This window comes from Sapajus apella, unplaced genomic scaffold (assembly GCF_009761245.1).
Source record: "Sapajus apella isolate SASKATOON/1434 unplaced genomic scaffold, GSC_monkey_1.0 scaffold15, whole genome shotgun sequence".
Classification (NCBI taxonomy): Eukaryota; Metazoa; Chordata; class Mammalia; order Primates; family Cebidae; genus Sapajus; species Sapajus apella.
Window position 1 is genome coordinate 13,300,716 of NW_022436955.1, and position 13,609 is coordinate 13,314,324.

The 13,609-nt window shown below is 39.1% G+C and overlaps 1 protein-coding gene across 13 annotated transcripts in view; it reads left to right on the top strand.

Moving 5' to 3' along the window:
* The window catches only part of NFAT5 (nuclear factor of activated T cells 5), a 128,455-nt gene extending 115,548 nt beyond the window's left edge, over window positions 1–12,907 (top strand). For all 13 annotated transcript variants that reach the window (XM_032284319.1, XM_032284321.1, XM_032284315.1 and 10 more), the window contains 4 exons: window positions 3,137–3,285; window positions 4,158–6,654; window positions 7,354–7,597; window positions 9,196–12,907. In XM_032284319.1, the coding sequence (XP_032140210.1) occupies window positions 3,137–3,285; window positions 4,158–6,654; window positions 7,354–7,589 (2,882 nt within the window). In that variant the 3' untranslated portion in view covers window positions 7,590–7,597; window positions 9,196–12,907. The remainder of the gene's footprint in view (window positions 1–3,136; window positions 3,286–4,157; window positions 6,655–7,353; window positions 7,598–9,195) is intronic.
* The last annotated feature ends 702 nt before the right edge of the window (window positions 12,908–13,609 follow it).

Consider the following 13,609-nt stretch of genomic DNA (forward strand, 5'->3'; position numbering starts at 1 on the left):
GAAAAAAAAAAAAAAAAAAAAAAAGATTTGAACATAAATAAAATTAACCTTTGTGACCTTTGTATGCATGGCCATGGAAAGACTTCTATCTTTGCATGAGCATTAGACTAAATGTCCTTTTACTCTTTGTCTTTACCAGTAGACATACTTTCAGTGGTCAGCTGAGGATAGGTAAAAGACTCTTGCTCAACTTACTCTACCTAATCTTGCTTTCCAGGAAGGGGGAGAAGATAATAAGCATTACTATCTCAATACATTTTAAGAAAAATTGTAAGCCGGGCACGGTGGCTCACGCCTGTAATCCCAGCACTTTGGGAGGCCGAGGCGGGTGGATCACAAGGTCAAGAGATCGAGACCATCCTGGTCAACATGGTGAAACCCCGTCTCTACTAAAAATACAAAAAATCAGCTGGGCATGGTGGCACGTGCCTGTAATCCCAGCTACTCAGGAGGCTGAGGCAGGAGAATTGCCTGAACCCAGGAGGCGGAGGTTGCGGTGAGCCGAGATCGCGCCATTGCACCCCAGCCTGGGAAACGAGAGCGAAACTCCGTCTAAAAAAAAAAAAAAAATTGTAGATCTGTTAAACAGTAAATGCATAGCTGATATATTTATTTATATGTAATTTCTAATTGAATTATAATCTTGTCCGTAGATGTTGACATTTTTAGACCAAATATAGTGTTAATAAAAATAGAAGCAAGGTGCAGTGGCTAGTGCCGATAATCCCAACTACTCAGGAGACCGAGGTGGGAGGATCACTTGAGCCCAGGAGATTGAGGCTGCAGGTAGTACACTCCAGCCTGGGTAACAGAGTAAGACCCTGTCTCTAATTGAATTAATGAATGAGTGAATGAATGAATAAATAAACACATAAATATTTTTAAAAAGAAAAATATAGACTGTATATTTTTATTTTTATATTATTATTATTTTTTGAGACAGAGTCTTGTTCTGTCACCAAGGCTGGAGTGCAGCGGCACAGTCTCGGCTCACCGCAACCTCCGCCTCCTGGGTTCAAGCAATTCTACTGCCTCAGCCTCTCGAGTAGCTGGGATTACAGGTGTTTGCCACCACAGCCGGCTAATTTTTTCTTTGTATTTTTAGTAGAGATGGGGTTTGCCATGTTTGCCAGGCTGGTGTTGAACTCCTGACCTCAAGTGATCTGCCTGCCTCAGCCTCTCAGAGTGCTGAGATTACGGGTGTGAGCCACCACACCCAGCCCATATTTTTATTTTTATAGGATTAATCAAATAAGCTACAACAAACTAAATTGATAGTGATAAAGCTAAAAGTAAGACCATTTTCTTCATTCATTCAGCAAACATTTGTTGATTACCAGCTGTGCAACAGGCAATAACAACACAATCTCTTCCTTCACAGAGCTCATAATCTAATGGAATTCAAAAGCAAGAATAGTAGTTGAATATTACAGGATCAACTTAAGATAACACTTACGGTTTTTCAAATCCCCTATGCCTATGGGATATTCTTAGGTTACTTTTAAATGCCTGCCCTGCGCATGATCTGATGTTTTATCTCAGTCAAAATTAGGTTGTAGGCTGAGTGTGGTGGCTCATGCCTATAATCTCAGTACTTTGGGAGACCTAGAGGTGGGGATCGTTTGAGTACAGGAGTCCGAGACCAGCCTATGCAACATAATGAGACTTGTCTCTACAAAAAATAAAAAAATTATCCAGGCAGGTCGTACGTGCCGTAGTCCCAGCTACTTAGGGGGCTGAGGTGGGAGGATTGCTTGAGCCCATGAGGTGGAGGTTGCAGTGAGGCCTGTTTGCACTACTGCACTCCCACCAACAGAGACCCTGTCTCAAAATAAAATAAAATAAAAATCTGGTTGTTAGGAGAATTGTATTGATATTAGAATTTAGGTGAAAATAGGTCCAAAGAACTCATGAATAAGTGATTCATTTCTCAAACTACTTAGGTAGAATAATAAAATATGGAATGTCAAAAGTTAAATGAGCACTTTCCCCTCTGTCGAAATAATCAGTTTGCATAGGAATTATGTTTTAGCCAAATGGCTGTGAGGCAAGTTGAAGTAAGACAAGAAAAATGACGATATTTTTAGATGAAAATATTTACTTTCAGCAGATTTTTTTTTTTAAGACAGAATCTTGCTCTGTTGCCCAGCCTGCAGTACAGTAGAGAAATCTTGGCTCACTGCTACCTCCGCCTCCTGGGTTTAAGCGATTCTTGTGCCTCAGCCTCCCAAGTAGCTGGGATTACAGGCATGTGCCACCATGCCCTGCTAATTTTTTGTATTTTTAGTAGAGACAGAGTCACCATGTCAGCTGGGCTGGTCTCAAACTCCTGGCCTCAAGTAATCCACCTGCCTTGGCCTCCCAAGGTGGTGGGATTACTGGCATGAGCCACCACTCTTGGCCTTTCAGCAGAATATTGACTGACAACAACAAAAATTTATGAAGGGAGCTATCCAACTCATGTAGTATGTGGCATTTAAAAACTTTCTTTATAGCCAGGATTTCTTCTCCATGTCAGATTAAGACATTTAACAGCTGTGCTTTCTGAAGACTTTCCATAGAGCCACAAAGTAGTAGTACACTTTTAAATCAGGATTTGGCTATGTGCTCAACTCAGGGGACTGTCATTAGCAATAGTAGTAGGCATCGCTGACTGCCACTGTGGATTCAGGTAGACAAAAAAGAAGAAAGAAAAGCAATCCAGAGGAAGAGTAGATATGGAGAAGTGGTAGAATCTTGCTATATGTTGCCTCTAGATATAAATCTATAACTGGGCGGATGTGGTGGCTCATGCCTGTATCTCAGCAGCTTGGGAGGCCAAGGCGGGCGGATCACCTGAGGTCAGGAGTTCGAGACCAGCCTGACCAACATGGAGAAACCCCATTTCTACAAAAATACAAAATTAGCAGATACTCGGGAGCCTGAGGCAGGAGAATCACTTGAACCTGGGAGATGGAGGTTGCGGTGAGCCAAGATCATGCCATTGCTCTCCCGCCTAGGCATCAAGGACGACATTCTGTCTCCAAAAAAAAAAAAAAACATTTAAATTATGACTAATAATCAACAAATTTTAGAGTGCAATTGTTGGCAATTTTTATGGTTTTTAAACTTTTCTTTTTTGTGTGTTTGTATGCAGCAATGAAGACTACTGGATGTAATTTAGATAAGGTAAATATTATTCCTAATGCCCTGATCACTCCACTCATACCAAGCAGTATGATTAAGAGTGAAGATGTTACTCCAATGGAAGTAACAGCAGAAAAAAGATCTTCCACTATTTTCAAGGTAAGCTGTATTGACTAGTGCCCCAACTTCTAACCTCCCGTATAAAAATTGCTATCTTCTAAAAATACAAAAAATTAGCTGGGCATGGTGGTGCATGCCTGTAATCCCAGCTACTCGGGAGGCTGAGGCAGGAGAATTGCCTGAACCCAGGAGGCGGAGGTTGCGGTGAGCCGAGATCGCGCCATTGCACTCCAGCCTGGGTAACAAGAGCGAAACTCCGTCTCAAAAAAAAAAAAAAAAAAAATTGCTATCTTTTACTTTTCCTATTTTTTTCAAATTGTTTTTGCTTTGGATGCACTTAATGAATTTTGCTCTAAAGAGGGAATGCCTTATACTTCAGCAAAATTGCCCACAAAGTGACTTCCAATATGCATTTTGACAAGGGAGGAATTAATATGTTATGTGAGATATTAATGAAAATACTAATTTTAGCATTTTCAGAATTAGAAATGTTTTTATTTGTTTCCCAGTCTTTTCTCATAACTCTGTATTTCTTTTTTTATACTTGTCTTCTCCCCTGTGATGTTACTGGTGAGCTGCACATTTGAGATATTTTGATACCTGCTCTTCATGAACCATAAAATTAATGTGTTCTGATTACCCTTAATTCACCTAAGCATACCAGTAGCCGATTATTCTACTTCCTTGTTTGACTATCTTTGCTTATAGTACTTTTTGAAAATACATCCCAAGGACAATGAGACATCATGTTACGGAGAATCGTAGTCCCGCACCTGTTTTCTAAATAATAATAATATAGAGTGGAAAACTGATCCTGCATATATTTTTAGAACAGTAGTGATTTTTTATGTATGTTACAAACTTATTTAATGTTTACATTTTCATATTATTTGGGGATTTTTATTTTTTAGACTACAAACACAGTTGGATCAACTCAGCAAACATTAGAAAACATCTCAAACATAGCAGGAAATGGCTCTTTTTCATCACCGTCATCTTCCCACCTGCCTTCAGAAAATGAAAAACAGCAGCAGATTCAGCCCAAGGCTTACAACCCAGAGACCCTGACAACTATTCAAACCCAGGACATCTCACAGCCTGGTACTTTTCCAGCAGTTTCTGCTTCTAGTCAGCTGCCCAACAGCGATGCTCTATTGCAGCAGGCTACACAGTTTCAGACAAGAGAAACTCAGTCTAGAGAGGTATTACAGTCAGATGGCACAGTGGTTAATTTGTCACAACTGACTGAGGCGTCACAACAACAGCAGCAGTCACCACTACAAGAACAAGCACAGACTCTACAGCAGCAGATTTCATCAAATATTTTTCCATCACCAAATAGTGTGAGTCAGCTTCAGAATACTATTCAGCAGTTGCAAGCAGGGAGTTTTACAGGCAGTACTGCTAGTGGCAGCACTGGAAGTGTTGACTTGGTCCAGCAAGTTTTAGAGGCACAGCAACAGTTATCTTCAGTTTTATTTTCTGCTCCAGATGGTAATGAGAATGTTCAAGAGCAGCTTAGTGCAGACATTTTTCAACAAGTCAGTCAAATTCAAAGTGGTGTAAGCCCTGGAATGTTTTCCTCAACAGAGCCAACAGTCCATACCAGACCAGATAATTTATTACCTGGAAGAGCTGAAAGTGTTCATCCACAGTCTGAAAACACGTTATCTAATCAACAGCAGCAGCAGCAGCAACAGCAAGTGATGGAATCTTCAGCCGCAATGGTGATGGAGATGCAGCAGAGTATCTGCCAGGCAGCTGCCCAGATTCAGTCAGAGTTATTCCCTTCAACTGCTGCAGCAAATGGAAACCTTCAGCAATCACCAGTTTACCAGCAGACTTCTCACATGATGAGTGCATTGTCTACCAGTGAGGATATGCAAATGCAGTGTGAATTGTTTTCTTCTCCTCCTGCAGTTTCTGGAAATGAAACTTCTACAACCACCACACAGCAGGTTGCAACCCCTGGCACTACCATGTTTCAGACACCAAGTTCAGGAGATGGAGAAGAAACTGGAACACAAGCAAAACAGATTCAGAACAGTGTCTTTCAGACGATGGTCCAAATGCAACATAGTGGGGACAGTCAACCTCAAGTTAACCTTTTTTCGTCCACAAAAAGTATGATGAGTGTTCAGAATAGTGGTACGCAGCAACAAGGTAATGGTTTATTCCAGCAAGGGAATGAGATGATGTCACTTCAATCTGGAAATTTTTTGCAGCAGTCTTCTCATTCACAGGCCCAGCTTTTTCATCCTCAAAATCCTATTGCTGATGCTCAGAACCTTTCCCAGGAAACTCAAGGTTCTATTTTTCATAGTCCAAATCCTATTGTCCACAGTCAGACTTCTACAACCTCCTCTGAACAAATGCAGCCTCCAATGTTTCATTCTCAAAATACCATTGCTGTGTTACAGGGCTCTTCAGTTTCTCAAGACCAGCAGTCAGCCAACATATTTCTTTCCCAGAGTCCTATGAGTAATCTTCAGACTAACACAGTAGCCCAAGAAGAACAGATTTCATTTTTTGCAGCACCAAACTCAATTTCTTCACTTCAGTCAACATCAAACACTGAACAGCAAGCTGCTTTCCAACAGCAAGCTCCAATATCACACATCCAGACTCCTATGCTTTCCCAAGAACAGGCACAGTCCTCCCAGCAGGGTTTATTTCAGCCTCAAGTGTCCCTGGGCTCCCTTCCACCTAATCCAATGCCTCAAAGCCAACAGGGAACCATGTTCCAGTCACAGCACTCAATAGTTGCCATGCAGAGTAACTCTCCATCTCAGGAGCAGCAGCAGCAGCAGCAACAACAACAGCAGCAGCAGCAGCAACAACAACAGAGCATTTTATTCAGTAATCAGAATACCATGGCTACAATGGCATCTCAAAAGCAACCACCACCAAACATGATATTCAACCCAAATCAAAATCCAATGGCTAATCAGGAGCAACAGAACCAGTCAATTTTTCACCAACAAAGTAATATGGCCCCAATGAATCAAGAACAGCAGCCCATGCAATTTCAGAGTCAGTCCACAGTTTCCTCACTCCAGAACCCTGGTCCTACCCAGTCTGAATCATCACAGACCCCCTTGTTCCATAGCTCTCCTCAGATTCAGTTGGTACAAGGGTCACCTAGTTCTCAAGAGCAGCAAGTAACACTCTTCTTATCTCCAGCATCCATGTCTGCCTTGCAGACCAGTATAAATCAACAAGATATGCAACAGTCTCCTCTTTATTCCCCTCAGAACAACATGCCTGGAATTCAAGGAGCCACATCTTCGCCTCAACCACAGGCTGCTTTATTTCACAACACAGCAGGAGGCACAATGAACCAACTACAGAATTCTCCTGGCTCATCTCAGCAGACATCAGGAATGTTCTTATTTGGCATTCAAAATAGTAAGAAACTCTTAATTTCTCATTACTAAATTGGTCATTGTTATTATTAGAAGGAAATAGAGTACAGTGTTGCGATCTCGGCTCACTGCAACCTCTGCCTCCCAGGTTCAAGTGATTCTCCTGCCTCAGCCACCTGAGCAGCTGGATTACAGGTGTGCACCACCATGCCCAGCTAATTTTTGTATTTTTGTTAGAGATGGGATTTCACTATGTTGGCCAGGCTGGTCTCCAACTCCTGACCTCAAGTGATCCTCTGGCCTCAGTCTCCCAAAGTGCTAGGATTACAGGTGTGAGCCACTGCACCCAGCCTGTACAGTTGTTTTAAGAGTACAGATTGTAGTTAGAACTCTATCACCTATAGACTGTAAGATCTTGTACAAGTTATTTGGCTTTTATGGGATTCAATTGTCACATCTAAAATGGTAATAATAGAGCTAGAAACCCATCTTTAATATTTATATACAAAGGAATTCATATATGACTTGATATTTAAGCAAAATTGTATTTTTAGACTGCTTAAAGGAAACCTAGGATGAATTCCAGTACCAATCTGTGAAAACCTTTTTCTTGGACTATCAGGTGCCTAACTTTTAGTAATATACAAGGAGAATGCAGTAATGAATTTTCCCCAACAACTAATAAATACCTTTTCATGAATCTTTACTAATCAGATAGCTTCTATTTTCAATATCTCTGCAGACTGTAGTCAGCTTTTAACTTCTGGACCAGCTACATTGCCTGATCAGTTGATGGCCATAAGTCAGCCAGGCCAACCACAAAATGAGGGCCAGCCACCTGTTACAACACTTCTTTCTCAGCAAATGCCGGAGAATTCTCCACTGGCATCATCTATAAACACCAACCAGAATATTGAAAAGATTGATTTGCTTGTTTCGTTGCAAAACCAAGGGAACAACTTGACTGGCTCCTTTTAACTGGATATGTAAGTATTGCATCTTGGCTTCTTATTGAAAAGCATCAAATTTTATTCTTCTTAATCGATTTAAGTAATAATAGTTTAGTTCTGGCTAGGCTCAGTGGCGCACACCTGTAATCCCAGCATTTTGGGAGGCCAAGGGGGCAGATGACGAGGTCAAGAGATCAAGACCATCCTGGCCAACATGGTGAAACCCCATCTCTATTAAAAATACAAAACTGGTTGGGGGGGACTAGAGGAGGGACAGTGGGGGCTACGGAGTTGGGGAGGGATAACATGGGGAGAAATTCCAGATATAGGTGATGGGGATGGAGGCAGCAAACCACATTGCCATGTATGTACCTATGCAACAATCCTGCATGTTCTTCACATGTACTCCAGAACCTAAAATGCAATTAAAAAAAAAATATATATATATATATGTGTGTGTGTGTGTGTGTATATATATATACACACACACAGAAATTAGCTGGGCATGGTGGCATGTGCCTGTAGTCCCAGCTACTTGGGAGGCTGAGGCAGGAGAATTGCTTAACTGTGAGGTGGAAATTGCAGTGAGCCGAGATCACACCACTACACCTCCTGGGCGACAGAGTGAGACTTTGTCTCAAAAAAAAAAAAAAAAGTTCTGAATGATAGCTTATGATCATATTGTTAATACAGAGCAAGCATCCCTAGTCCAAAAATCCAAAATCCGAAATGCTCTGAAATCCAAATCTTTTTGAGCACTGACATGACATCTCAAGTGGAAAATTCCACAACTGACCTCATATGACAGGGTTATAGTCAATGCAGGCTCACAACATGCAGTTTATTCAGTGTCCCTAAGGTAAAAAAAATTATCCCAGCCCCCTTCAGCTGTGATAGATCTTTTTAGGTGTATATGAAACAGAAGTGAATTTCATATTTGGACTTGTGTCTTATCCCCAAGATACCTCATTGTGTATATGTACATATTCCAAAATCCAAAAAAGTCAGAAACACTTGTGATCCCAAGCATTTTAAGTAAGGGATATTCAACCTATATTGGACATTCCTTCTGCCTCTGAGCTTCTTTGCCTTTGAATGACAAAAGTGGAAAATGTGTTTCCTTTGTACTATGTATTGGATATAATCATGCCTCATTTATCCCTTCCTCCAGAAATAAATATTGAGTCAGAAAGGTTTATGGGGCCGGGCATGGTGTCTCACGCCTATAATCCCAGCACTTTGGGAGGCCACGGCAGGCAGATTCCAAGGTCAGGAGTTTGAGACCAGCCTGGCCAATATGGTGAAACTCCATCTTTGTACTAAAAATACAAAAAGTTAGCAGGGCATGGTGACAGTAGCGCCTGTAGTCCCAGCTACTCAGGAGGCTGAGGCAGGAGAATTGCTTGAACCCAGGAGGTGGAGGTTGCAGTGAGCCAATATTGCACCATTGTACTCCAGCCTGGGCGACAGCCTCAGACTCTGTCTTGAAAAAAAAAGAAAAGTTTGTGGAAGATCGAATATAATAAAGTTTTACTTATAGTACCATAATATACTTAAGGATCATTCAAGGTGTCAGAAACTTTATAAATGCTTCTCTCCCTAGTATGTTACATTAAACTTTTTCTCTTTTTTAGAAATTCCATGAAGAAAATCCTGATTCCAAGATGTCCTGAGATCTTGTGGTTTCATGAGAATGATTGAACTGTTAACTTTAAAAACAAAACAAGATATGAAAAATTGTATTTGAGTAAATTGATAGATTTTACTCTGACTGCAAAAGAGCACACCTATGCTGCTTGTTGCAGTGATGAACCACCAACGTTAACATCTTCATATTTTATATTCCTAATAACAGTGATGACTGAGAATCCATTTGAGTTTCCAGCTGGCAGAATTAATTGTTACTATTTTCTTGGGCGTAATTTCCTTAAAAGTACAGTTTAAATTCAAGGCTGGACCACTCAGTTGTTATTGCTATTAGAAAATGATATGTCATGTTTACTTTTGTTCTTCATTATTTTCTTTCCTGTGTTGTTTTAGTCAAGTAATGGCTTTTGAAAAAGTAAAGTTCAGTAATAACTAAGGCATATTTTTTCAATATAAAAGGCACAGCTGTTGGCCACAGTGAAGGAATCTTTTTTTCAGTTTTTATGGAGAAACTGAAGGGGTAACATTCTAACAAGTAAACTGTATATGCAGATAAAAGGACTCTTGATTTAACAAAAAGGCATATGATACACTTATAAAACTGGGAACAGCTGGAATGCTATCGATTTTATTTTTCAGAGAGTTGTTCTCTGAGTTTCTACTAAGGGGTTTAGCCATAACTGTGCATAGAAAAATAATTACCTTTATTTTAAAAATGAAGGGGATAATATATGATAAATTATGTTCTGATATCCTCCTACAGTAGTTTAAACTGACAGAAAAATTTGAGTGTTTTCTTCTTAACCCAGTATTAGGCTGGTTTTCCCTTTTTATATACATCTGTATTACTTTTCACTTCTTTTTCACTTTAGAGAACTATTACTATACTACTGGCTTCATGACCCTGTAGCATCTTTGGCCACTTTAATCTAGGGTGACCTAGCAATCCTGCAGCACAGGGCAGAGATTATTCTCTTAGGAATTATTGGGAGTTGATTCCTGAGAAACAACACATTTTTTCCCCATGAACGGTGCTGTTCTGAAGTCTTCAAATTTTTCCCTCTAATAGGAAACAGTATAAATTTCAATTAGGAAAAAAAAAAAGGCAAACTAAAATTTCTTGAAACATCACTTCTCCCTGATCTGCAGTGAGTGTAAATTCACTTGTCACCTCAGTGCTTTACAGTTTGAAGTGGTCACTTCCCACAAGCCTTAGGCTTTACAGGGTCATATCATTAACTTAAAATGAAGAATTAACTTGTGTTACATCTATAAAGAGCAAAATAACACTCCAGAACTTGGCAGTTGTAGCATTAGTTATACAGTTTTGGGTGTTCTTGCCACCCGTGGGATGCCTGCTTCTCACTACCACCTGTGTCTGGACACATGCTTATGTCTCATTTTTCTTTTGGCATGTGGAAAGCTGTCAATGCAGTGTAAGGCCAACGTGTGTGTGGCTTCTATGTGTTTATATAATGTTTTGGTATCCTTGTTCGTTTCATTTATTTTTTAAGTGTACAAAAAATAGCCTGTTAATTGTTGAAGGCTACTTTTCTGTTTTTGTTTTCTGTTTTTGTTTTCTATCATGTACATTTAGTTCAACTGTGTAGAATTGTGGTGTTGGTTTTGTTTATACAGCCAGATTTTTCCTTTTTTCTTTTTTTGTGATGATCTTCCTTTGTTCTTTGAATGTGCCCTTTTAAGTTGTCTTTTTCTCTTTATTCTCATGTTTTCTTCCCTCCACCTCCACCCCTTTCTTTCTTTCTCTCTCTGATTGAGAGGCATTGAATTACGTTTTCAGTAGTACAGGCTTCTTGCCGATATGAAGGGAACTTTTCAGAAAGAGACCTACTCTGGGTCATTTAATTTTGAATACAGTTTTCAATCGTTCAAGTTTTGGATGGTTTATATCTAATGTGTGTTTCATTTTTTTGGAAAGCTATATTTTGTATTTAGGAAATGGTATACTATTTTGCTATTTGTACTGAGTGAGTACATTGGCATAAATATAGAAATTTATATATATACATATATATAAACTATTCTTTTTTGCCACACATTTTTGTGGTAAATTTGTGAGTTTGTCTGATGTTCTACCACAACGTGGCGTCTGATAACAGTGAGGGGGGGGGGTTTGTTATGTCTTTATTGAGTATTTAAGTATCTTTTGAAACAAATGACCTGTTCATCTGTGGCCATTCCATCAGGCAGTTCCTTGATGTTAGTAGTGGGCTAAAGGCAGCTTACTGTGTGTTTGCTGGAGCTTTCACTCAGCCAAGTGTTAGAGTAAGGAAACCCATTGAGGCAATGGCGTCAAATGGTGTTTCACAAGAATGAGCCATTCAGTCTTTGCTCACTATATATTTAATATTTTATTATTATTATTAATTGGCTTTCTGTATTCTATGCCTTTTATTTATAAAGACACTAAGAAAACCCATGTTTGTAATTTTAATAACATTTTTCCCCATCTTGTAATATCCTGAGCTACTTTATAAATTCTCTGAACCAAAAGTATTTTCCTCAGTGTATCTCTTCTCCCCCAGCCCTTTTGGGAAAAATTACCCAGTATAGTTCAGGTTATGAGGAGGATCAGCCACACAATCCAGTGCTTCAGTTTGAAAATGTAAAACTCTAACCCTAAAGTAGGGTTGATTGAAATGTCAGACAAAGCAAACCCAGCAGGTATAAAAAGAAGTAGTAGAAATAAAAATCTGTAAGTTTATTTTTGAATTTTCTGAACTTTTTTCTAGGAGATTATGTAGGAGACTAAAGGAATCTGTTGACCAAGTTCTAATTAGGATGATTGTTAATACTGCACTGTAGATGAAGTAGTGGCAAGACTGGCTTGTGTGCTGACTTCTTTTCTGTGGTTTAGCAAGAGGTTTATTGTTATAAAATGCTGATTGGCAATGCCAAGTCACTGGGACCAATTTTCTGTTTTATAATCTAAGTTTGGAACAGAATATATACCTGAACTGTAGTGGTTTGATTGGATGGAGGCAGAAAATCCAATTTTTATTCTCATAAATTTTGTGATTATTTATACAAGGGCTGTGCTATGCTATCATATTCTCGTTCAATAATAATAGTTTTTTTTGTGTTTTTACATTGTTAAATGTTCCTAACCCCTAAAGGTCAATATTAAGTACAACATTCTGAAAATACAATTTGGTTACGAAGAGTATTCATCTTCTTTGAAGCTCAGTGGTTGATACTTGTGCTAATAATGCAATTTCCTGATTAATGTTACAAGTTACAGCTACATATAGGAGAGACTCAGTTAGCCAGCAAAGGCCATAGAAACAACAATGTATTAAATGTATTTATGGCAGAAGGACCTAAATAAACTGTGAGCCACCTTTTCTTTCTTTGTATTGTTACATTCAATTGTTGATTTCAGCAACTCACATTAATGCTTGGAGCTTATCTCTCTCTCTCTCTCTCTCTCTCTCTCTCACACACACTCTCTCCCCCCCTTCTCTCTCTCTCTCTCTCTCTGTGTGTGTGTGTGTGTGTGTGTGTGTGTGTGTGTGTGTGTGAGATTCCTTATTGTCATCATTCCATTATATATCCAGACCAACATGGGTGACAATAATTCTAAGTCATATTTTTCCTCTGAGCTTGATCATGTTACCTTTATGATTAGAGTATCATGTTATTTAGCCATTGCAAATCTGTTTTAAAACAACTCATTTTTAAAAAAGAACAAGTTTTTAAGGGCTTTATTATAGAAGTATTAATGAAGGATTTTCCTTTCTCCTTTCTTTCCTTCCTTCCTTTCCTCCCTCCCTCCCTTTTCCCCTTCCTCCTTGCCTTCTTCGTTTCTTCTTCCCTTATTCCTCCCTCCCTCGTTTCTCCCTTCCTTCCCTCCATCCATCCTTCCTTTTTTTTTTTTTTTTTTTTTTTTGGTAATATCACATGTGCTGTAGTTCGGAATTTTATTCTAGTGCATTTCTTGCCCATCAGAACCTCAGCTAATCTACATAGGAAAAATAGTGTCAAAGGAAATGAATTTGTATCTGAGTCCCTCCAGAGCTAAGATAATTCTTTTTGACCATTTAAGCCTTTATAAATGCTTGTTTTAGGAAAGTGAATCTGTTAGATACATCAACAAATAATGACCAGATAAAATGATTTAATAATTAAAGTCTCAAATTCACCATGGTTATACATTTTCACCAGAAATAAATTTTATAATTTGTAATTATTCTGATGAAGATTTCTGTCCCAGTATCTGTTTCCTAATTGATTTTTAAAATTAATTAGCATCCCCCTGCTTTATGACCATAGGCTTTATCCCTAACCAAGACAGCTGTCTTATATCCGCATGCCTTAGGCTATATAGAGGGACTCCATGAAGAAAGACCATAGGTTAGAAAAATAACTCGGAGGCCGGGC